The sequence below is a fragment of the Trachemys scripta genome, chromosome 1, assembly GCF_013100865.1.
Source record: "Trachemys scripta elegans isolate TJP31775 chromosome 1, CAS_Tse_1.0, whole genome shotgun sequence".
NCBI lineage: Eukaryota > Metazoa > Chordata > Testudines > Emydidae > Trachemys > Trachemys scripta.
Genome location: NC_048298.1, coordinates 127,237,397 through 127,264,284, shown reverse-complemented (window position 1 = coordinate 127,264,284; position 26,888 = coordinate 127,237,397). Strand labels below are relative to the sequence as shown.

General features: G+C 42.4%; 1 protein-coding gene across 5 annotated transcripts in view; it reads right to left on the bottom strand.

Annotated features, from left to right (window-relative positions):
• Positions 1-3,536: 3,536 nt before the first annotated feature.
• Positions 3,537-26,888, bottom strand: part of CCDC91 (coiled-coil domain containing 91) — a 350,759-nt gene continuing 327,407 nt past the window's right edge. For all 5 annotated transcript variants that reach the window (XM_034784606.1, XM_034784585.1, XM_034784596.1 and 2 more), the window contains one exon: positions 3,537-4,259. In XM_034784606.1, coding sequence (XP_034640497.1) covers positions 4,107-4,259 — 153 coding nt within the window. In that variant the 3' untranslated portion in view covers positions 3,537-4,106. The remainder of the gene's footprint in view (positions 4,260-26,888) is intronic.

Genomic DNA, 26,888 nt, shown 5'->3' with positions numbered 1-26,888 from the left:
GTACCCAACTAGATACACTCCAGTTTAACATTAGCCTTTGCTTATGGTCGGTTAGCCAGTTTTCGTTACACATGAGAGCGTTCTTAACACTTACAATGTTAACAAGTATTACAGATTATTAGCAATAAAAATGATAAACAAATCAATGTTTTAAGCTGGAAACTCACTGAGATGGAGATTTTAGTTCCCTGTGCCACTCTTAAGAGTCCGGTTAACATCCTGTTTTTCAATGGTTGATTGCCAAAATTACTGTACATAACCATCTGCAATATTAAAAATATTAGAGTTTTGGCCTGACCATAAAAGTGTCCATTGTATTAAGATGATGGCAGTTTCTCAAAGAGGCAGACAAAGTTCCACCCAGCAAGCCTTTAATCTATTTTATATTTACACAGAACTTGCCATTCTTCAGTATGTCAGAACAAAAAAAGGATTGTGATCTCCCATGCCTAGAGTTGGCAAAAAAAGAAAAATGAAATGCCACTATAGACCACTCTGTTCTACTGCAGTTACACAGAAGTGATGAAAAATAATAATTAAAAAAAAACAAAAACCCTACAGCAGACAGGGGTTTACTATAGTTACATGCTGCAGAGTTTGCATGTTGGGTGGTTCTTTTTCTGCAAGATAACATAGTTTTTCCCCCAAGACTTGGGTTTTGAATGCAATCCAAATCCTCAATCTGATTTTACATGACTGTGGTCTAATTCTGATTTGTATTTGTCACCACTTTCAGTAGCAGACATTAATTCAGCTGTTTGCTTGGAGACTGGAGAGGGAGATTAAAAGGACTAAATCTGTCAAAGGTAAAAGTACCTGCAGCTGTCTGAGATAATCATAATATTCAAGTGTTGCGATTAAATAGCAGATGATGGTTACAACCGATGGAAAGAGCATACAGTGGTTGTCAGTGAAATCTTTGCATTGTAAACTTCTCCAACAAACACTTTGTCACTTTCTTCCATTCTGCCTCCTTATGCATGGAAAAAGTGTCCTCCTGGAACCAATTAGTAAGATCACTACCCTTTCAAATCCCTCATTAAGACCCACCTCTGCTGCAATACCTGCAGAACCTACAAGACTCCATGCCACTAACGACATGTTACATTGGGTAAAGTCAGGATAAATGTAAGTTGTGCACATCACTAGTCTCTGAACACCAAATGATGATCTTACTTTTACCTTCATCCCTTCTTCCCTCCTATTGTTTGTTATGCTCACTTTTTGCATCTTGCTTCAAATTAGAATGTAAACTCTTTGGGACTGGGACCATGTTTCTAAAGCAATGGGCCTCTGATCCTGATTGGAGCTATTGTAACATCTACTGTACAAATGAATAATAATAATCCATTTACAACTCTGTAGGGGAAAACTAATGTTAAGTGCACCGGGAAAGAGCCTATGCAGATCATGAGGACAGGTGAAATGTGCTGTCTGTGAGGGTACATCTACACTACAGGGGGGAGTCGATTTAAGATACGCAAATTCAGCTATGTGAATAGCGTAGCTGAATTCAACGTATCACAGCCGACTTACCCCGCTGTGAGGACGGCGGCAAAATCGACTTCTGCGGCTTTCTGTCGACGGCGCTTACTCCCACCTCCGCTGGTGCAGTAAGAGCGCCGATTCGGGGATCGATTGTCGCGTCCCGACGGGACGCGATAAATTGATCCCCGCGAGGTCGATTTCTACCCGCCGATTCAGGCGGGTAGTGTAGACCTAGCCTGAGAAATGGCACTAAAAAAGTAAGCAGTTGTACTTTGTATAACTGTATTTTCCAAACGATTAAGATGTAGCCCCATGGAATCCAAATTGGAGCTAACAAATACATGAATTACTGTGTCTGGGGGGCCATCTGCAAAGAAGAAGATTGTAAACTGTTGACCTGGAGGGCAGGGATCAGCATTCATGTCGCATTCCCTGTCTATACCCGGCCTGGCATAGCTAGCTAACGATCCAACCAGCTGACCAAATTCAGTGATGAATCCTGGTCACAAGACACGTTGTGAATATGCTAAGAAGACTGTTGACTTGGCACAGGTGGTAAAAAGTGCTCCAACCACTGATGCTATTGAATCCTTCTGATGACTCAGAAAAAAAACTGGTATTGTGACCTGAGTAACAAAAGTGGGCAGTCAAAACTGAATGAGCCAGTTTCATCTACACCATTCCTTTTGACTATTTCCACTAGCTAACCAGCATTATTTTGACCCACTAGAATCTGTAACTCAGCACCAGTGATGGAGAATCCACCATGATCCTTGGTAAGTAGTTCCAACAGTTAATTATTCTCACTGTTCAAAATGTACACCTTATTTCCAGTTTGAATTTGTCTAGCTTCAGCTTCTAGCCATTGGATCGAGTTACACCTTTCTCTGCTAGATAGAAAACCCTATTATTAAATATTTGTTCCCCATAAGGTACTTATAAACTGTAATCAAGTCATCCCTTAACTTTCTTTTTGTTAAGCTGAACAGATATTGTGATAGACTCATGGAGTTCAAAGGAATGTTTTCTAAAATCCTTTAATCATTCTTGTGGCTCTTCTGTGAATCCTCTCCAATTTATCAACATCTTTCTTAAATCATGGGCACCAGGACTGGACACAATATTCCAGCAGCAGTTGCACCAGTGCCAAGTACAGAGATAAAATAAAGTTTAGCTAGATTTATTTAAAAACAAAAATAGGTAAAAAACACCCCCAAAACTAAGCAAAATGAAAAAAGAAATAATTTGGGGCCAAACAAAATATTTTGTTCAATCTGAAACTTGTTTTTTCCCTTTTTTATTTGTTTCAAACAAATTTTTTCCACTTCAGGTGAACTTGGAATGAAATTATTTTTGGATTTTTCGGTTCACACGCAGCTCTACTTATAGTAAAGTCAAATTAATTAATTTCAATGGCAAAATATGTCTACTTACAATTAAAATTGCACTGAATAAATGTCCAAGATTCTGCACCGAGGCACTAACTTGTTATGTGAGATATCACTCATCATTTATTTACATTCATAATTCTGAGCAACATTCTCATTTTTTGTTAATTGATTCTGAAATCTTACAAACTAAGGCCCCAATTCTACAATCAATAGCGCACAGGCACAGCAGTCCATCTTCATGCTCTCCACTGCAGGGTCAGAGCCTAAAGGCCTGATCCAAAGCAAACGGAAGTCTATGGGCAAACTTTCATTGACTTCAAATAGGCTTTGAATCAGGCGCTTTAAGGGCACCATCTTGCATTCCCTACTCAGGTAGGGCTTCCACTGTGGTCAGTGGGAATTCTACCAGAGTAAGAAGTGCAGCATTTCACCCTAAATATTTAAATGTACCCTTTCCTATAATTGAAGTCAATTACCGAAGATCCACTTTAATGAGAAAAAGTGATTTTTGGAATCACAGTATCTCTCAAGAACAGAAATGAGAAATATTCACCACAGATGAGTTTTTACAATACAAGTGACTTCTAGACTTTTTTGTCTCAGTGTAAAAAGATGTGGTGTTTTTTTTTTTTTTTAAAACACATTCCTCTTCCAATGCTGGAGAATGATCTTCAGAAACAATTTTTTAAAAAATGTTCAGCAGCATTCTTATGACTCAGTATTGACAGTAGTGATAAAAAAGACACGTGATGATAAGATTCTATGGCCCCCAGGGCAGCAATGCATTGATCATGTACCAGGGGGATATAGATAGACTTTCATATGCGGTTAAATGCCTTGCTGAATCAGGGGCCAAATCACAGCCTTTTTCTGTGTCAAAAATACTAATAAATTATATGAACACATGCTGATATCTCTTGTAAACAGCCATAACAAGGCAATGTTATTATCACCACTGCATTTGCCTATGATATCACTAATAGGCCACTGAAGGCTTTAAAGATGACAACATGTGCACAGTTTAATAGTGAGAATTTCTTCCAATTATTTTCTTATTTCTAATATTGCAAACCAGCAATAATAATTTTAAAAAATCAAATGAAGTCACTTGCGGATAGTTTCTACTAAACATTGTTTTAGATCAGTCTTGACAAATGATAGAGTCCCATATTTTAAATAGAAGAGAGATTTTGTAATTTGCAGCATACAGATTTGTAGCATCATGAATCACATATTTTCATTGCTGTTTAGATTTTCAGTTTCTCTCTCTTGCTCTGAAGTGATTGGTTCTTCTTTTAATAAAGTGCTTAATTGCTTCTGTGCACATGAGAGGAATAGTTCCAAACTACACAGGCTACGTTGACGGACAACTTGATCGAGCTGTTGGAAAAAACAAGAAAAAATTAATTAGCAAAAAAACTAGAAATAAATACCAAATTGTAAATAAAACCATTTTGAAATTAAATGCATTGAGTACATGCAGGATTTTAATGATACAATGAAATTTAATCACATGTCCATATATCTGATTTTCCTCTAACTAAAATGAATAAATGGCTACCCATAGTTATTCAACAGCTGTCGGTGTTTGTTAGATAATATTAAAATGTCCAGATTATTAAATACTTTGAGGAATCTTACACAAACATAGTACTGTAAATGCTAGATGATTAGTGTCTTGGTCTGGGCTCTTTTAAGTTGTCAGCCTATCCACAGGGTAAACACAACAATATTACTGGGTTTAGTCCCTTGTAATAGAACATCCCGTCTTTGACAGACCTCCAACACATCACTTTTTTTTCCCTTTCCCATGCACTGTTAGCAGTTCTTAAAAAGATAATAATCAATGATGCATTCTCTGAAGTGACTAGTCAGTATTTCCTCCAAAAGAACAATCAAATTCCAGCCAAATTACATAACAGTAAAGATTTTTTTACAGTACAGTAGTCAGATAATTTTAAATATTAAATACTGCTTAAACAATCTGTAAAAGTGTTACGAAAGTTTATTGCATCCTGAATGAATTCTGAAAGAAACAGGGGTTACAAAACTACAACCAAATAGTTCTGATATTCCAGCCGCTGCTACCCCCGGGCTCCGAAAACGGGGCTCAGGCGGCGATTTAAAGGGCCCGGGCTCTCTGCAGCGGCCAGAGCCCGGGGCTCTTTAAATCACTGCTGGAGCCCTGCTGCCACTACCCCGATATAATGGGGTTTCACCTATAGTTAAAGGAGAAGAAAAGGGTGAGAGGAGCAGGAACTAACAGAAAGATGTGAAATAAAGCATCACCATTTATATCACTGTATAATTTTCCCCTTAATATACAGTTTTAGCCATTCTACTTACCGAATCCACTAAAATTATTATTTGGGTTGTTTGTGTAAAATAATTTCTTTATAGTTATTGCAAAGAGGTGAAGGGCATTCCAGACAATATTCAAACTGCTGATCTGGGTTTGATGGTTAAAACCACTTGACCCAGCAACAATTACACAGTTTCTTAAAGATGAAAGGCTTGTGCTAATGATCCCAGAGTCTTTGAAAATTCCCACTGGTTTTGATATAAAAGACACCACTTCTACAACAAATTGAACACTACATCTAAATGCAACTGAAACCACCTGCAAACATTTCACTTTGAATTTGCTTGATGATGTATTTTTGTTGGTCAACACAGCAAAAGCGGTACTAAACATTTTTTATTCACTCACTGTCTCTATTCTGCATATTGCTGGATTCCCCTCCATCCAGGCTGTGGGGAACTCAATAATTAATTCCACTGAGGGCAGGGCCCGCTGTGATAAAGAGGGTGGGGCAAAATGACAGGATTTGCCCCACAGTGTTGCATTGCCAGGACATAAATGAATGACACAGTAACATGGTTTACATAAATATTTTTGGAACTTCTGAATGTTATATTATTAGTGAACAAAATGAATAGCAGAAGCCCTATCATTTATATCTTAATTTTTTTTTAATATGAAGCAACTAATATAATAGCAGAGCAATGCTTTCAACACAACCTTCTTTTGGGCAGCCATATTTCAATTGAATTTATGTATAATAAACTCCTGGGGCTAGAGTGAGAAGTAGTGGTATAAGTCTAATGAGACGTGTAAAGTTATGCCACTCAAGAGAAGTAGGTAATGAAATTCAGAAGAAATCTAATTTTGTACCACATCTGGCAAACTGTGGTGCACCAGTGAGTAAGCAAGGTTTTGAACTGTAATCAGCTTTCTAACAGTCATGCAGATTGCTCATACAGCTGTAATACTAGCAAAATACCAATATGAGGCCATGTGGCCCTGGCAGGCCTTAAGTGGTTAGCGTCTGCAAATGGCCACGGTTTATGAAAATATATTATATGCACCACACATCTAGCATTCATGGATTTAATTATAGCTTTCAACAAAAACCTCAGATCCTGTGGTATGTTTCAGACTATGTATTTAGACAGTTTGCTACCCATAAGTTGCCATAATGCTATCACAAATGTTTGCATGAGTGCTATATTCTAATAGATAACAGCTTTTCTATTTTAATACATAGTGCTATGCCAGCCCAATGGTACCGCCTAACTTGTATTTGAAAAATGCCTTTATGATTTAGTTACAATTTTGACTGAATAAACTATGATAAATATACAGGTTGTCATGAATCTGTTCACTGATATTCCTTCTACTCTCTTGCAATGCAAACGAGACTCTTGCTGAAATACTATTTCCCACAGTGTGACTTTCAGCAGCTCTCAATGTCTCTCATAGCCCACCCAAACTACATCCCTTTTTCCTAGAAGCTACGCCCTCTCCACCAGTCTTGTACAACAGCTTCTACGTAATTCCTCTCATTCGGCTGCATCATGCACGTCTCTAGCTACAAAGGAAATTTTTGCCATTCTCACTAGTAGTGCAGATGCTATTGCGCCACACACTGCCAGATCTGAATTAGCTCATATTTTATATAGTAACACCTGTTACAGACAAGCCATCGGAGGTGTGCATGTGGGTGGGTGGTGGGCCTAGCCCAGAGCAACATAATCCCCAAAGCAGCAGTGGTTAGTGGGGGCAGGGTAGACCAGGGAGCAATATGAAGGCAAGAGCTCTCACAGCTCATTCCTCTGTGGATCTGGAGGTGTCCTTTTGGTAGTCTCTATAGTTGGAACGTCTTGCCCTCCCCCTCCTTCTGAAGTCTTCCCCAAGCCTTCAAGAAGATGATTTGTAGAGCTCTCTTCATGGGGAAACTTGCAGTAGTTTTCTGTGCCTCTTATCTTCTCCCTTGATTTCTCCATAGGAAGGGGAGATATAGCTCAACTTACATAGGATCATGTGGTATGGATAGCAAAGAACATTTGGGACCCATTTCTCTAGAAATATCACTAGGTCCTCATATTCTGCTCCCTCTGGTAGACATATCAGTTAGATAAGCTTAGCATGAAACTCATTTTTAACAGTTTTTCCTTTACTCCACTTATGGCCTATCCTTTAATAAGGTATTCAGCTAAACTCCCCCCCGCATCTTTTCTTTCAGCCTGATTGTGCAGATTCTGTTTCATGTAAACCAAAGCAGCCCTCCAGATGTGTGATCTGTGACACAATGGTGTTACCTTTCTTATCCAAGGCAGCAATCTCAAACAGTGTACTTGAAAATGTATTTATTTCACAAAGTATTAATGTAAATAGTTCCTGCATGGAGTGGTTTGGGTGTATCTGAACAAACTCAGAATTCTTTGGCTTTTGAGATAGAGGCTTTGATTTTAAGAGTCTCAGGTGAATTAGCCATATGTTTGGAGATTTTTTTTGTTGGGTTCAATTGGTTAGTTATTCACCATTTTTCATAAGGAAAGTTTATTGCTTGTTAAAAGTTTTAAAGTTTATGTAAACTGAGTAAAATAAGAGATCAGAAACTCAGTTGTCTCCTGTCTGCTCATTTTATGTGTTAGCTTTGCCTTCCCATTAAACATTATATTTTTAAACTCTTTCATGCTACAGTAAATGACAAAGCACTGTGTATAAACACTTAGCTTCCTCTTATAACATGAGAAGCATAATGAAATGACGCTGGCTTTGAAAATGGTATATATTTCAAGTACATTCAAGAGGAGAATATTTCCTTTAATGTAGAAATAGGCCAGGAAGAAAAAAAAACAAGCAGCTTTGTTACGCAATATATTGCTTAATGAAATGTTATCCACAGTCAAACAAATTTTAATAAATAGTGCTTTCAACATCACTGCGCCTCTGCTAATGAAATATATATGAAATGTGAAAATATGTAAGTAGATCATTTTGAATGTTGTTTTTCTAAATAGTCTTTCCTCTATATTTTTAGATTATGTTCACTTCATGGAATGATCTCATTATTTAAATAAAAATAAATGGACATCTGGCAAATTCACAGACTGAATGTGACTCATATGCAAATATGATCAGTATGAATAACACCTATTTGGGCTTGAGCATTCACCCACCCAAGAAATCCCCAGAGTTCTAATTCTACAGAAATTGAAAAACACATGAGCTTGATGATCTGGAACTACAACAGCTTGGAGAGATTTTTCCACCCATTGCCACCATGGTTAATACTGAGGAACATTTTATCTTCTGCTTACAACTGAAAACTATCAGGCACAAAGTCTCCTGGTTCTGTACAGTGCTGCCTTCTTTTAACATAGAGCTATTAGGTACTGTTTTCACAAAATCTCTCTCATACTCCTTGCATTATTGTTTTGTCTGAGCACTTTTTTTTTTTTGACAGTCACCAGCACCATTTTAATTGTATAAAGTTCTTTTTTCTTGAACTTCTGTGACTATGAGACAATCACTTAAGAGCTAAATTCTTCTCTCTGATGTGCAAACGTGGCACTCTTTGAGAATTTGGCTGTAATTGTTAATAGCCATAGCAACATTGTTTCCTGACTCATCAGGTGCCATTTGCCATTGGAGTTTCCACAACAAACCACAGCCCTTCAGTTTCCAAAAATTAGCTGACTCTAATAGCACATTCCAAAAACATTCAGCTGCTGTTTTTTTCCTTCTGTTTTAACCTTCACCCCAACTTTGAGGCCCCAATATGATTCCACAGCCTGCTGGCCAAAGATGACTGGATGGAACTCCCTGTGGAGACATCTACATCACTCTTTGACCACACACAAGGGTTTGCTTTTGAGCAATGCGAGGCATGCCCAGAGGATGAGCATGATGCCTCGGCAGAAATCCTGGCCTTGGAACCAAGCAATTGAGTTGGGAAATCAAACCTGGGGCCCACAGATGGCAGCATATAATACTGCCACTAAATGATTGTTCTGGCTCCAGCTGCTCTATTTTATTTGGTGTTGATCCATCTTACTATTTTGCATCACTTAAAATACATAGCTTAAACCAAACTCTAAAATTATTCTTAGCATAAAATTCTTCTTAGTGTATCTGCTTGTCATTCATTTCAAATTTACCATAAAACTGTGTGAAAATCCACATGGCTGATGTCCCAGGATGAAAATACTTTCTACTGCTTTACATAAAAATCACAGAACATGCATACTTTTAATGCTACGATTCTCCTCACCCTTTAATACAGTTCCTGACAGGAAATATTCTCCATTGCTTTCTCTATTGAAGGCCTCCCTACCTGATTAAGAATTTCAGATTACTAAAAAACAGGAATAACCAACTATTATAGCACATACATGTTGTGTGTTTGTAGTAGGTTATATATATCAAATGCAAAATAAAATGTTAAGCCTGAAACAAAGATTACACATGAAATTCTGGTCCCATTGAAGTCAATGGGGACAGGATTTCACCCTCAATGGTCAATAAATGCAAAGTTAAGGTAGCATGTGTATCCTTAACTCTATATTTTGCATACAACCACTGTGATAGTCTTCAAACATAACCTAAGAGATCTAACAAATGTATTTGGCCATAAGCTTTCATGGAGTGGAAAATACAGTAGGAAGATATATATATACAGAGAGAGAGAGAGAGAGAACATGAAAAGATGGGGGTTGCCATACCAACTCTAACGAGACAAATCGATTAAGGTGGGCTATTATCAGCAGGAGGAAAAAAAAACTTTTGTAGTGGTATTCAGGATGGTCCATTTCAAGCAGTTGACAAGAAGGTGTGAGTAACAGTAGGGGGAAAATTAGCATGGGGAAATAGTTTTTAGTTTGTGTAATGACCCATCCACTCCCAGTCTTTATTCAGGCCTAATAAGATAGTATCCAGTTTGCAAATCCAGTTTGATGGTATCCAGTCTGCAGTTTCTCATTAGAGTCTATTTTTGAAGTTTTTTGTTGAATAATTGCCACTTTTAGGTCTGTAATTGAGTGTCCAGGGAGTGTTCTCCGACTGGTTTTGAATGTTATAATTCTTGACATCTGATTTGTGTCCATTTATTCTTTTGCATAGAGACAGTCCAGTTTGGCCAATGTACATGGCAGAGGGGCATTGCTGGCACATGATGGCATATATCACATTGGTACATGTGCAGGTGAATGAGCCCCTGATGGTGTGGCTGATGTGATTAGGTCTTATGACGGTGTCCCTTGAATAGATATGTGGACAGAGTTGACAACGGGGTTTGTTGCAAAGATAGGTTCCTGGTTTAGTGTTTTTGTTGTGTGGTGTGGTTGCTGGTGAATATTTGTTTCAGGTTGGGGGGCTGTCTGTAAGCAAGGACTGGCCTGTCTCCCAAGGTTTGTGAGAGTGAGGGATCGTCCTTCAGGATAGGTTGAAGATCCTTGATGATGCGCTGGAGAGGTTTTAGTTGGGGGCTGTAGGTGATGGCTAGTAGCATTCTGTTACTTTCTTTGTTGGGCCTGTCTTGTAATAGGTAACTTCTCGGTACCCTTCTGGCTCTGTCAATCTGTTTCTTCACTTCACCATGTGGGTATTGCAGTTTTAAGAACGCTTGATATAGATTCTCTAGGTGTTTGTCTCTGTCTGAGGGATCACAGCAAAGATTGAATCTTAGAATTTGGCTGTAGACAATGAATCCTGTGATGTGTATGGATGAAAGCTGGAGGCATGTAGGTAAGTATAGCAGTCAGTATATAGGGTGGTGTTTATGTGACCATCGCTTATTAGCACTGTAGTGTCTAGGAAGTGGACCGCTTGTGTGGACTGGTCCAGGTTGAGGTTGATGGTGGGGTGGAAATCATTGAAATCTTGGTGGAATTCCTCAAGGGCCTCCTTCCCATGGGTCCAGATGATGAAGATGTCATCAATGTAACGCAAGCAGAGTAGGGGCGTAAGGGGACGAGAGCTGAGGAAGCGCTGTTCTAAGTCAGCCATAAAAATGTTGGCATAATGAGGGGCTATGCGGGTACCCATAGCTATCCCTCTGACTTGAAGGTATAAAATTGTCCCCAAATCTGAAATAGTTGTGGGTGAGGACAAACATAGGCACTGAAATCTTTGACTTCAGTGGGTTTTGGATTGCACACAGGATGGTGTTATTAAACTGTTATAATCTTTGTTTATTGAATTTTATCTATTTTATTGTAATATGGACAAGCCCTCTTTATTGTAAGTAATGCCATATTTTGATTGTACAGTTTTGTATGAATTCATCCATCATAGCAGTAATATTTGGCTTTTATCTAAAATATATTTTTCAACCTCTCTGCTACCTACACATTGCTGTTAATTTGTTAAAAGTTGCAATTTTTAAATCAATTTTCCTTATTTGCTTTGTAGTTTCCATTATTTGAATAGCAATAAAATCCAGGCAGTGCATTTCTGAGACATGATGATTCTCCTTGGGTGGTTGAAGTCTTTGCCCTTCAGCCTTGTGCCTCACAATTCACAAAGTGTGCAGTAATCCCTTGGAAATGCACTGTCTGCTGCATCTTACTGCTTAAGAGACTTTGCATGTACTGTACTGTGAATTGGCTATAGATGCCAAACTGTTCAGCAGAACACTATACTGTAAGTGTGGATTTATAAGCACCTTTTCATATTTTGAGTTGGAGGTATCATTCCTTAACTACAAAATCAATTATAGTTGAGGAGCTTGGAACAATTTTTATAATTGTACAGTTTTTCATCACTATCCCACACTAGTGAATGAGTCTGTCATGGTGCTGAAAAGCCCTGTAGTTGGAAAAGTTCAACCATCTAATTATATTCTCTACTAAAATTGTGGGCTCAGAAAGCTTTCCCACTGCATTAACATATGAACTGCTCCCCACTGATTCAACAGAAGGGCTTTTAAATAAAACCCGACAACCTAGCACATTAAATAGAGCATATGAAAAATTACTACCTTGAGGAACCTGCAAATCTATGAGTTGGATGAGAAAACAATGGACTACTTCCTCCCTTTTCTATAATGTGCAAAAATGAAAATAGATCCAGATGGCACATGTGTGTAGCAGAGTTTACTTTGCAGTTAATCCCAGAACAGGACATTTTTGTCTGTCCACCTGTGAATTTCCACTATTGATAACACTTTCTAAGTATATAAAAACAAGGTTCTTCATGGCTGTAATTCATACTGTATCTGCTACACATTAGAAAACCATCAGTGTTCAGGACTGAACCGCTTGGAAAAAAAATTATGTTTAACAAATTATATTGCCATATGAAAATGTTTCTTTCTCCTTAAATAAATAATGCTGCAACTTCTAAACCTTAAGGATTTTATGCTCTGCACTTGATCAGGGAGGCCATTAAAAATAATACCATATGTTGGAGACATCTTTAAAACAGATTTGCCTAGACTGTGAAGGTGGTGGGAAAACACCCTGTGTCAACCCCCTCAGAAACGTTTCTGTCTCCCAGTTGAACACAGGAATGTAAGAAAACACTAATTTTCCTTCCTCATATAAAGAGGAAAATTTGCTTTCAATTAAGGAAGCTATATTGGGTGCACAAATGAACTAAAAATGGTAACAACCCTGCCCAGAAGATTGCAAAAAGAGAAGAATAGGATTTACAAAAATAAACAAAAATATCCAAGCAATCTAGTCGGGGAAACATATTAGTTAGCCGTGGGGCAACCTTTTTATTTTCCATGCATAATACTTTAACTGACACAATTATCTTTTATTTTCTAGACACTAGTTCAGGAACATGGGCATTCTACAGATGAGGCAGGATTTCTGACTTAGCAACTTAGGTTTTGTAGGGTGCAATTTGGAAGAGTTACCATAGTTTATTTTAGTAAACTGATCTAGTTATAAAGAGAAACATAAACATAACATTAATATTTAGGCATCTCTGACATTCTATTTATAAGAGTGACAAGGCAGGTGAGGTAATATCTTTTACTCAACCAACTTCTGTTGGTGGAAGTTACAAGCTTTTGAACTACAGAGAGCTCTTCTTCAGGTGTGGGGATGGAAGCAGTGTCTGAGCTAAATGAATTGGGACAGACTGTGAAGCATAAGAGCTAAGGCATGTTGTAGGAGTCCACTTGAAATGAAATGGACTATAAGAGTTAGATTGTTATGCAAAAGGGGTTTAAAGTGGGCCATTGAGGGTTAGCAGGCAGGTGTGTGTTACAAAATGTTGTAATGAGCCAAGAAACCAGTGTTCCTGATGAATCAATGATTTTTAGCGTTTATCAGCATTATGAATTTACGCTCCTAAGCTTGCCTTTTGAAGGTGCTGTGCAGGTTTCCTTTGAGGACTAATACTGAAAGATCAGATATGAAATGAACGCTTTGTGAAAAAAATATTAGCCCACGGGTGAAAAGCATTTCCTTACAAATTAAGGCCTTGACCCTGCAAACATTTACACATGCATGCAAATTCACTCATAATCAAAAGGGACTAGTCACCTGATTAAAGTTACTAACGTGTGTACAGTGAACACTTAAAAAGTTCACAGATTTTTGACAGTCCCTATACCTTAAAACAGGAAATACCACTCGAACCAGTAATACCTATACTATAAAACTGCAGCGTGTGCCCCACTGTTGGTTTTTACAGGATCATGGGCTAATGTCCAACACGTAGATTTGCTAGGTATCCAGTTTTCGACCGGAACGCCCAGTTGAAAAGGGACCCTGGTGGCTCCGTTAAAAGTCCGGCTGGCGGTGCAGCAGAGTTAAGGCAGGCTCCTGGAAGCAGCCGGCATGTCCGGCTCCTAGGTGCAGGGACAGCCATAGGGACTCTGTGTGCTGCCCCCGCCCCGAACGCCAGTTCTGCAGCTCCCATTGGCCAGGAACTGCAGCCAATGGGAGCTGCTGGGACGGTGCCTGGGGGCACGGACAGCACACAGAGCTCCCTGACCCCTTGCCTAGTGGGTGTAGGGACATGCCAGCCGCTTCCGGGAGCCGCACTGACCCAGGTCGGGCAGGGATCCTGCCTTAGCCCCACTGCACTGCTGATCAGGAGCTGCCTGAGGTAAGCGCCGCCCAGACGCACCCCAACCCACTGCCCCAGCCATCCCGCACCGTAACTCCCTCCCAGACTCCGCACCCTCTTGCCCCACCTGAGCCCCATCCTGCACCAAAACTCCCTCCTGGAGCCTGCATCCCACAGCCCCTCCTGAACCCCAACCCCCCCCACCGCAGAGCCCACTCCTGCACCCCAAACCCTTCATCCCCAGCCCCACCCCAGAGCCCGCACCCCCAGCTGGAGCCCTCACCCCTCTCCTGTACCCCAGCCCCTTACCCAGCCTGCTGAAAGTGAGTGCGGGTGGGGGAGAGCAAGCGACGGAGGGAGAGGGGATGGTGTGAGTGGAGGCGGGGCCTCGGAGAAGGGGTGGGGCACGAGCAGGGCCTCGGAAGGGGATGTGGCAAAGGTGTTCGGTTTTGTGCAACTAGAAAGTTGGCAACCTTACCACACATGAAAATGTTGACCAAAAGTAGCGTGATCTTACATCAATTTTCTTTAATGTCAAGTCTACACAATCCCTGAATTTTAAATCAGACATTAAAGCTCTGATTGCATGAGGTAAATTAACATAGAAGAAAGAACCGATCATGCATTTTAAGAGATTTTGTTGCTACAAACCAGAAGCAACACATTGTTTTTTTAATAGGTCAATGTACCTTTCCAATTGTTATTCAAATTCTTATCTATCCTTTCTTTTATCAATGTTGCAAATCAAGCCAATTTTCTCTACAATATATGACAGTACTGAAGTGTTTTTTCAGCCTCCTATGATATATAAACAAAATTATTTAGTTTGACTGTGACTTTTCTGAGAAAATATTATTCTCTAGGGCCCTGATCCTACACCACTGAAGTCACTGGGAGCTTTGACATTGACTTCAAGGGGACAGGATCAGGCCTTTCATAATCCTTGAAAATGTGATCCAGCAAGCATTGGCAAAGATAGAGTTCCTGTGCATAGGAAGTTATACATACTATAACTTTTACATATACATAGGGAAATTCTATTTTATGTCTATACAAGACATTTGTGTAACTTCTAAAAAGCAGGGTTCATACAACAACCTACAGTATTCTCAAGCTTTCAGAGAGACAGACCATCCTTGGATATTCAGGTGTTTTGGGGGATGGCACAAGAAAGACAGGGACGTCATCATTGTAATTTATACTGAAAATAGCAAAACCAAATGGTAGAAACATACCACTCGCCCTGCCTCCTTAATTATTTGAGTCATAAAACATAAGGTCAAGATGGAAAGCAACAAATAGAGAACACTCACTCTATAATATTATCTTTAGATATTGCTGCAGTGGAACACATTTTCTGTAAGGTAAATGGAGCAAAAAGGAAACATATGAACAATATGATGGCCTGATGACACACATCCTAGAATACTCAAGGAGCTGACTGAGGCGATATCTGATCCATTAACGATTATCTTCAAAAAGTCACGGGAGATGGCAGAGATTCTAGAGGACTGGAAAAAGGTAAATATAGTCCCCATCTATAAAAAGGGGAATGAGGACAATCCAGGGAATTACAGACCAATCCACTATGACCCCCAGATCCCTTTCCGCAGTACTCCTTCCTAGGCAGTCATTTCCCATTTTGTATATGTGCAACTAAGGCTTGGTCTACACTAAACCCCCAAATCGAACTAAGGTACGCAACTTCAGCTACGTGAATAACGTAGCTGAAGTTCGAAGTACCTTAGTTCGAACTTACCTTGGTCCACACGCGGCAGGCAGGCTCCCCCGTCGACTCCGCGGTACTCCTCTCGTCTAGCTGGAGTACCGCAGTCGACGGCGAGCACTTCCTGGTTCGACTTATCGCGTCCAGACAAGACGCGATAAGTCGAACCCAGAACTTCGATTGCCAGCCGCCGAATTAGCGGCTGGGTGTAGACATACCCTTACTGTTCCTTCCTAAGTGGAGAACTTTGCATTTGTCCTTATTGAATTTCATCCTATTTACTTCAGACCATTTTTCCAGTTTGTCCAGATCATTTTGAATTTTAATCCTATCCTCCAAAGCACTTGCAACCCCTCCCAGCTTGGTATCGTCCGCAAACTTTATAAGTGTATTCTCTATGCCATTATCTAAATCACTGATGAAAATATTGAACAGAACCGGAAGGAGTACTGTGGAAAGTGATCTGGGGGTCATAGTGGATCACAAGCTAAATATGAGTCAACAGTGTAACACTGTTGCAAAAAAAGCAAATATTGTTCTGGGATGTATTAGCAGGAGTATTGTAAGCAAGACACCAGAAGTAATTTTTCTGCTCTACTCCACGCTGATTAGGCCTCAATTGGAGTATTGTGTCCAGTTCTTGGTGACACATTTCAGGAAAGATGTGGACAAACTGGAGAAAGTCCAGAGAATAACAAAAATGATTAAAGGTCTAGAAAACATGATTTATGAGAGAAGAATTGAAGAAGTTGGTTTGTTTAGTCTGGAGAAGAGAAGGCTGAGGGGGGACATTTTAACAGTACATAAATGGTTGCTAAAAGGAGGAGGGAGAAAAATTGTTCTCATCAAACCCTGAGGATAGGGCAAGAAGCAAAGGGGCTTAAATTGCAGCAAAGGAAATTTAGGTTGGACATTAGGAAAAACTTCCTAACTCTCACAGTGCTTAAAAAATGGAATACATTTCCTAGAGAGGTTGTGGAATCTCTATCATTGGAGATTTTAAAGAGCAGGTTAGATAAACACCTGTCAGGGATGGTCCAGATAATACTTCATCCTGTCTTGAGTTCAGGGGATTGGTCGAGGTCCCTTCCAGTCCTATGATTCTAATGTCCACCATATTCTTATGATATAATAAAAGCACAGAGCAGGCATAAACACTCAATTATTTGATTACTTCTGAACAGTTTGTAGTAGATCCTGTGAGTGTATCCTGGCCCCATTTAAGTCAATGGCAAAGCTCTGATCAACTTAAATGGATTCAGGACTTCATCCTTTGTGTATAGTTGTACCCTCCGATATTGTATATTCTGGAAAATTAGCTACTCTGCTGTGTATACACACTAGCAAACTTCCAAGATATACAGCAGCTTATTCTCAGCAATGGAGGGCAGCATTGAGGTATGTATGTCCTGATGTGCACCTTTACTGTAATGAATATGCATGTAGACATGTGGGGGTGACAATGTATTAATGAAGAGAGTTGTAACCATATTCAACATTTCATACTCTACTGCACACCATTTACACGTATGCATGCAAAGCACAATCCAGCCATATATCTATTAAGAGTTGGAAAACCAGAAGTATTTCTGGGTCAGGCTACCATAACTGCAATATAATGACAATTGTGAATTTACATCATGTTTCAGTGTCAGCACGTAAGAGCGCAACCCACACTCTATAGCTGAAATCCTGGGGCCATTGAAGTTAATGGGAATTTTGCCATTGGCTTCAATGATGCCACGATTTTACCCCATATGGCCATCCCTAGAGCAAGGGAACACTGCGCAGAGAACTGGCTGGCCCTTCCCTTCTCTCTGTTATATGGGGAGTACGATCCTAAAGTGTAGCAACTGACCTGTCAACCATGTTCATAGGATGAGTTTTAGAGCATGGGATTTTCTGAGTTGGCACATGAGATGATATTTAAAAAATATATTGACACAAAAGCTGATGAACTAGAACAGGTAAAAATTCCGGTTTCTTCATAGGCAGCGTTGGATTTCTACCAGGACCAATCATCCTAGCCTTAAAACACCCTTCTCTGCACCCTCAGTGTCATTTCAATATTTCCTGTTTCCTTCCCACTTCAAGAAGAAGAAGAAGAAGAACACAAATACTAGTAATAGGCTATTAAGAATAACACTACCTAGATTATACAAGTTCCATTAAAAATAACTTCTCACACTTTAGTCCTAGTAAAACTAATTCATATTTTTTTCTTTTGGACACATGTAAATAAAGTTGCAATGGTTATTTACAACCACAATGAAATACATTTCAAAATGAACAGAAATGTATAAAAAACCCATCATTGCCAGTTCAGAATTGCATTATGTGTTATATATTGTATATTGAGATAGGCAGAAATTAAGGTGATTAACATCTCCTGTCTGTCTATTTATTTTAGGCACTTATATAGCCAGGGCCGGCTCCAGGGTTTTTGCCGCCCCAAGCGGCGAAGAAAAAAACAAAAAAAAGCCATGATCGTGATCAGCGGCAGCTCCACTGCACCGCTTTCTTCTTCAGTGGCAGGTCCTTCCCTCCGAGAGGGACATGGACCCTCCGCTGAATTGCCGCCAAAGAGCCCAACGTGCTGCCCCTTCCCCTTGGCCGCCCCAAGCACCTGCTTGCTCAGCTGGTGCCTGGAGTTGGCCCTGTATATAGCCCCAATCACTATAGTATCTGAGCTCCTCACACTGCCTAATGTATTTATCCTCACAGCACTCCTGTGAGATAGGGCAGTGCTATTAACTCCATTGTACAGATAAGGAACTGAGGCTTAGGAAGGCTAAGTGACTTACCCAAGGTCACAGAGGATGTCTCTGGAGCATCCTTCCTACAAAATAGTGAGGGCCCTGAACGATTGAGGCATTTAATGGGACTTGAATGTTCTCAGCACCTTTGCAGGATTGGGTGCTAAATCAGCTGCAAAACCTCCTGAAGGCTTTTATTGCTCTGTTGATCAGTGTCAATTTACAATCCAAATATAGTCAGGCCAGGATAATGCTTTCAGGGTACTGCATCTGCATTTTCCTTTAGTATATTTAAACAAATAAATTACATTAGCAAATGAAATGGAGAAATCGAGTAATCTGACTGGCTGACAGTGAGTCATGCTCACACAGATGTGTTACAATAATTCTACTGGCATAATGATATCATCTTATTTAAATAATAGGAATCACCATTCCTGACTGAAAAGCAAACAGCAAAGAAAGATTTATAATGATTTATTTTATTATTGTGTAAATGAGAGTTATCAGGAAATACACTAAGCTAAAAGGTACAAATTACTTTATAGTTATATTATTTGCTTCCAATGGAGCTATATATTAAGTAAAGGAACCATGAAATATCATCCAGGATTTGGCAATCACAACATAAATCATATAACCATTGTACAATACTACTACTCCTTTGCATTAAGCACCTGGTCTCAAACTGGTTTACAAGTATTATCTAAAAATTACATTAACCCTCCGATGTACATAACATATTTATTGTTCTCACAGTTCACCTATCTTGGGCCAGGTCTACACTAACCCCCTAATTCGAACTAAGGTACGCAACTTCAGCTACATGAATAACGTAGCTGAAGTTTGAAGTACCTTAGTTCGAACTTACCTCGGTCCACATGTGGCAAGCAGGCTCCCCCGTCGACTCCGTGGTACTCCTCTCGTCTAGCTGGAGTACCGCAGTCGATGGCGAGCACTTCCGGGTTCGACTTATCTCGTCCAGACAAGACGCGATAAGTCGAACCCAGAAGTTCGATCGCTCACCACCGAACTACCAGGTCAGTGTAGACCTACCCTTGGAGATAAAATGTGGCAGGTGTTAACCATTTCACAGCAAAACAGCATAATCAGTTTCAGTTAGGAAGTGAAGTGAGGAAAAATGTTCTATTGAACTGAAACTGTAAGGATGATTTTAGGTGTCATAATTTGGGGATTGGTCCTGCCTTGAGCAGGGGGTTGGACTAGATGACCTCCTGAGGTCCCGTCCAACCCTGGTATTCTATGATTCTATGAAGCTTATATGAAACATGATACAAGTATATCAGCTGTTCTCAAACTGTGCTCCATGTAAGTGAAACAGCATTAGCTCTCCTCCATATTTCTAGTTGCTTAATTTAATTTTGGGGGGAGGGATAGCTCAGTGGTTTGAGCATTGGCCTGCTAAACCCAGGGTTGTGAGTTCAATCCTTGAGGGGACCATTTAGGGATCTGGGGCAAAATAATCTGTTAGGGACGGTATTTGGTCCTGCTGTGAAGGCAGGGGACTGGACTCAATGACCTTTCAAGGTCCCTTCCAGTTCTACATTTCTATGAATTTAGTTACCTAAGTCAGCATACAGCCATAACATTGGTGTTAACACCCTGCTTTCACAAAAAGTGTCATGGCATCTTCACTTGACCACATTATCATAGAAAAACAGGGGTGGAAGGCCCCTTGAGAGGTCATCTAGGCCAGACCTCTGGACTGAGGCATATCTAGAGCATCCTTGACAGTGATTGTCTAACCTGTACTTAGAACCCTCCCATGATGGCCAGTCCATGACCTCCTTTGGAAGCCTAGTCCAGTGTCCTTATACTCAAAGTTTTTCCTAGTATCTAACCAAAATCTCCCTTGCTGCAGGTTAACCCTGTTACTTCTGGTCTTACCTTCAGTGGACATGGAGAACAACTGATAACTGTCCTCTTTATAACCGCACTTATATTTGTAAACTTATCGGGTGCCCCTTCAGTTTTTTCAATACTAAATATGCCCAGTTTTTTCAACCATTCCTCACAGGGCCGGTTTTCCTAAAGCTTTTATCATATATATATGGCTCTCCTTTGGACTCTCTCCAATTTGTCCACATCTTTCTAAAAGTATGGTGCTGAGAAGAGGAGGTTACTCACCCTGTGCAGTAACTGACGTTCTTCGAGATGAGTGTCCCTGTGGGTGCTCCACTGTAGGTGCTGGTGCGTCCCTGCGCCTTCGCCCGGAGATTTTTACAGCAGTACTCATAGCGGCCACGCATGCTCAGAAGCTGCCCCCCGCTGTGACTCTAGGTTAATAGTACGCATGCGTGGCCGGTCTCCTCAGTTCCTTCTCTACCACGGAGGCCCCCAACTCCGAAGTAGAGGGGAGGAGGGTGGGTAGTGGAGCACCCACAGGGACACTCATCTCGAAGAACGTCAGTTACTGCACAGGGTGAGTAACCTCCTCTTCTTCTTCGAGAGATGTCCCTGTGGGTGCTCCACTGTAGGTGACTTAAAAGCTGTGTATCTTAAGGAGGTAGGGACTTCGGATCTGGCAGGAACGCCGTTGAAAGTACCGCTCTGCCCAAGCGTATGTCAGAGAGAGGGCCTTGAGTAAGGGCATAATGTTTAACAAAAGTGTGGTCCGAGGACCAGGTGGCTGCTTTACAAATGTCAGCCAAGGGAACTTTGCGTAAGAACGCGACTGAGGCAGCCAGAGATCTAGTGGAGTGTGTTCTAATGCCGTCTGGAGGTGTAATCTCTTTCAAGTGATAGCACAGTCGGATACACTGGGAGATCCAGTTCGAGAGTCTCTGGGTGGAAATAGGCGTGCCTTTAGAGCGGTCAGCGATAGAGACAAAAAGTCTGGAGGAAGCTCTAAAAGGTTTGGTTCTATCCAAATAGAATGACAAGGCTCTGCGTACATCTAGTGTATGCATGGAGGTTTCAAAGGAGTTCGCATGTGGTTTCGGAAAAAAAGTCGGCAGGTGTATGGGTTCATTAATATGGAATGACGAGTGGACCTTCGGAAGAAATTTGGGATGTAATCTGAGGGTAACCTTGTCTTTAAAAAATATCGTATATGGTGGGTGTGCCATGAGAGTTGCTATTTCTCCTGCCCGTCTAGCAGAAGTAATTGCCACCAGAAACGCTGTTTTCATCGAGAGGTGTAAGAGGGAGCACGTGGCTAGGGGTTCAAAAGGTTGTTGAGTTAGGGCAGATAGTACCAGATGAAGGTCCCACGGGGTGGTCGGTGGTTTAATGTCTGGATATAAGGTTTGTAGACCCTTGAGGAAACGCTTCGTAGTAGCGTGAGCAAAGACAGACGTATCATCAATTCTGTCGTGGAAAGTCGTAATAGCAGCTAAATGGACCCTGATGGAGCTGAAGGAAAGGCCAGATTGCTTAAGGCCCAAGAGATAGTCCAATATAAATGAAAGAGGTACCGAGGTAGGACAAAGATGTTGAGCAGAACACCAATGTGTGAACCGTTTCCACTTTTGAAGATAGGTCTTGCGAGTAGATAGTGTTCTGCTATGTAGGAGTACCTCCTGAACTTGTTTGGAGCAATCTAATTCGCGTTGGGAGAACCACGTAGGAACCAGGCCTTGAGGTGAAGCATGGGCAGGTTGGGGTGGAGAAAACGGCCGTGCTGTTGAGATAGAAGGTTCGGAATAAGCGGCAGGGAGATTGGTGGTTGGACTGACATTCTGGTGAGGAAGGGAAACCATGGTTGTCTGGGCCACGATGGGGCAATGAGGATCACCTTGGCTCGATCCGTTCGTATTTTTATCAGGACCCTGTTGAGAACTGGTATCGGGGGAAACGCATAAAATAGGTTTTGGTGCCATGAGATCATGAATGCGTCCCCCAGGGAATGTTTGCCCAGTCCAGCTCTGGAGCAGAAATTGAGACATTTCTTGTTTTTTGCAGTTGCAAACAAGTCTATGGTTGGGTAACCCCAGGTGCTGAATACATCGTGAATGGTTTTCTCGTCTATCTCCCACTCGTGGTCCCATGGGAAGCGTCTGCTCAGTTCGTCCACTGTGGTGTTCATGATTCCGGGAAGATAGGCTGCTGATACCCGGATGTTGTTCGCAATACACCAATTCCAGAGCTTCATAGCTTCATAGCACAGCGAATGGGAACGAGCTCCGCCCTGCCTGTTCACGTAAAACATGCATGCAATGTTGTCCGTCATTATGCGTACGTGATGATGTTTGATTAGTGGCAGGAAGTGACGGCACGCGTTGCGAATGGCTCGAAGTTCTAGAACATTTATGTGCAGGGAGGTCTCGGTTGGTGACCATAGTCCCTGTACTGTGTGATGAGACATATGTGCACCCCACCCTGTCATAGATTCATCGGTGGTCAGAATGCGTGATGGAGCCTGTTGAAGAAACGGGACTCCAGAACAGAGGTTGGAGTGGACGGTCCACCAATGTAGCGAATCTTTGACTGGAGTAGGCAGGGAGAGAGTCTTGTTTAAAGAATGCATATTCGGTTTGTAAACTGTTGCCAGCCACGCTTGGAAGCACCTCATGTGTAGGCGTGCATTCCGGACGACAAAAGTGCACGAGGCCATGTGACCTAGTAGTTGCAGGCAGTCTCGGGCAGTTACCTGAGGGCTGTTGCGAATAATTGTGGCCAGTTGGTGTATGGAATTGAAGCGATCGGGTGGGAGCGATGCTAGCCCCGTCCGAGAGTCGAGGTCTGCGCCTATGAACTGCAGGTGCTGGGTGGGGCGTAATGTGGATTTGTCTCTGTTTATTTGTAGGCCGAGAGAAAGAAAGCACTCGACTGTGAGCCGTGTGAACCGGAGCGCCTCGTCGAATGTTGAAGCTTTGAGGAGGCAATCGTCGAGGTAAGGGAATATTACTACCCCTTGTCTCCTGAGGTGAGCAGTGACTACAGCTAGAAGTTTGGAAAAAGCACGGGGGGCTGTAGATAGTCCGAAGGGGAGTACCCTGTATTGGAAATGTGTGGAACCAAGGGTAAATCGGAGGAAACATCTGTGGGCCGGATGTATTGTGACATGGAAATAGGCATCTTGTAGGTCGAGGGCAGAAAACCAGTCGCCCTGCTCCAGCGCTGGGATTATGGTAGTGAGGGTCACCATCTTGAACTTTTGCTTTTTGATGAATCTGTTGAGCCGCCTGAGATCGAGGATTGGTCGCCATCCCCCATTTTTCTTCTCCGTTAAGAAATAATGGGAGTAAAAACCCTTCCCTCTGTGTCGCTCTGGCACGATTTCTACTGCTCCCAGATGAAGGAGATGTTGCACTTCTTGGAGGAGTAGCTGCTCATGAGAAGGGTCCCTGAAAAGGGACGGGGAGGGTGGGTGGGTGGGAGGTAAGGAGAGGAAGGGGATGACGTATCCAATTGTAACTACCTCTAAGACCCACTTGTCGGAGGTAATCTTCCTCCATTGTTGGAAAAAAGGTCGTAGGCGGTGTCCAAAGATTGGTGTGCCGGCTGAAGTGAGGGCGTTGCTCTCTAAACCCTCGACCAAGTCTTCAAATCTGCCTATTAGCTGGTGGGGGTTGAGGCGCCCCTGCAGAGTTTGGGCGACGTCGCTGGAATCTTGGTCGTGGACGTTGCGGCTGTTGCTGTTCCTGCGGTCTATGGGAAGGTTGTGTAAATGCGGGATAACGTGGCCGGTGGTATGGTTGGTATCGATATTGTCGTCTTCTTGCCGTAGGTGCCTGGAGACCTAGAGACCGGAGGGTTGTTCTGGAGTCTTTCATTGAATGAAGCACTTCATTCGTGTTAGAAGCAAAGAGTTTGTCACCGTCGAAGGGAAGATCTTCAATTGTGTTCTGAACTTCGCGAGGAAAAAAGGAAGAGGAGAGCCATGAGCCCCGTCGCATGACTATCGCTGTAGCGGTAGATCTTGCCGCTGTGTTGGCTACATCGAGGGCTGCTTGGAGAGCGGTGCGTGAAATGGCTTGGCCCTCAGAAACCATAGCTCTGAACTGTTGTTTTCTTTGTTCTGGAATGTCATCAATAAAGTCCATTAACTTATTATAGTTTTTATGGTCGTATTTTGCCAGGACTGCAGTATAATTAGCTATACGAAATTGGAGGGTGGAGGATGCATAGACCTTGCGACCAAACAGGTCCAGTCGTTTGCTATCCTTGTTAGGTGGGGCAGAACGAGAAAACTGTTGTCTAGCCCTCTGGTTCGCAGCGTCTACTACCAATGAGTTTGGTGCTGGGTGGGTAAAAAGGAATTCAGAGTCCTTTGGAGAAATAAAATACTTCTTGTCCGCTTGCTTGCAGGTAGGTAGGCTTGTCGCTGGAGTCTGCCAGATGGACTTAGCGGGTTCTAAAAGGGCTTCGTTAATTGGGAGTGCCACTCTGGAGGAAGAGGGGGGCTGTAGGATGTTCGTTAGCTCATGCTGTTGTTCGGGAACCACGTCCAGGTTAATGTTCAGGTCACTAGCAACTCTCTTAAAGAGGTCCTGGAATTTTGTATATTCATCAGAGGGAGTGGGAGGAAGGGGAAGTAATGCTTCCTCAGGTGCTAACTCCGGGTCTGTTGGACCAGGAGAAGGGCTAGGTTTATCCTGGGAGCGTGGCTGTGTTGCCAGGCGTCTCGTGTCACTAGCATATGCATTAGGAGACGGCGCTGGATCAGTGTTGCGCCTGGTCGAGTGGCCACGGGGCATGTGTTCCCGAGGGTATGATGCCCATGGTGTCCAGTATTGCCATGGTGGCGGGTAGGGCATAGGTGGTGCCATCCAGGGGTTCATCCCCCAAGGGGCAGGGTCCTGAGAGTGGGATGAGGTAGTATTTCCATAACCCTTATTGCTCTGGGTCCGGGGCTGGGAGTCATGATATGGGGAAAAAACTCCCTGTGGATCTGCTTCCTCCTCACTGGAGGAAAACTGCTCAGATCCTGACTCAGGCATTGAAAAAGAATATGCATTCATGAGCGGAGACTGCAAGGTAGGTGATACTAGAAGATCAGCTGTCTGGGTAAAATGAGTGAATGAGTCTCCTGCGGGAGATGAAAGCTGAGCCGATAGAGGCTGCTGCACAAGAGCATTCCCGCGATCGGGGCTTCTGGCTGTGATCTGTGTGTCAGAATGCCCCGCAGGCGTCGGTGCCGCGGTCGGTGCCGGGCGAGAAATGTCAGGCTGCCTCGGGTGAGGCGTGCTGTGGAATGTCGGCACCGTCTCATTCGCGGTGCCGAACGGTGCCGTAACTGAGGCAGGCAACTGGAAGCCTGATGCCTCGGCACCGGAGCTTCTCGGCGGCGCTAAAGCCTCAGGCGGCTTTTGCGCTGTTCCGGAGGAGCCTGGCTCATGGAAATTGCTGAGGCGAGGGATCACAGGCAGAGAGATCGTTGATCTGCCTGGAGAAACTTTATGCCTCATAGTCTTGCTCGGTGAGGAAAGGTGCCCCTTCTTCGTAGACTTCTTGAGCTTTTTTGAGGGGGGGGGGGGGCTGTGTCGGGTAGCGGAGCCGGCTTCAATGCCTGGGTCTGAAACTGACCCGATAGATTTTTGAAGCAGGAGCAGTTTGAGTTTAAGCTCCCTGTCTTTCCGTGCCCTGGAGCTGAGTTTACAGCAGTGGGCACATTTTTGGGGAATGTGAGCTTCCCCCAAACATTTTATGCACTTTGAGTGTCCGTCCGACAACGGGATAGCTTCCTTGCAGGTAGCGCAGCGTTTGAAACCTGTGGAGCCCGGCATAGCCGCGGCTGACAGAGAAATTTTTTTTTTTTTTTTTTTCTTTTTTTAAACAGATGAACTGGGTAAGTAACTATACTAACAGAAAAAAACTGACAAGAACTGGTTACTAAAAGGTAAGAGTGAAGGATTTGCTAATGAGTCTGCTGAGCTCCGTCTCAGGCCGGGGACGGTTGAGAAGGAACTGAGGAGACCGGCCACGCATGCGTACTATTAACCTAGAGTCACAGCGGGGGGCAGCTTCTGAGCATGCGTGGCCGCTATGAGTACTGCTGTAAAAATCTCCGGGCGAAGGCGCAGGGACGCACCAGCACCTACAGTGGAGCACCCACAGGGACATCTCTCGAAGAAGAACTGGACACAGTATTCCAGTTGAGGCCTCACCAGTGCCAAGTAGATGTTATGTCGTACCAAAAAACAAACAGCAAAGTGACCCCTAACACCAAACTGGGGCATTGTTTCAGTACTGATCTAACTTAGAGGGAAGAATTCCTAAATCAGCAGCATCACTTTGACAGTTAGGTG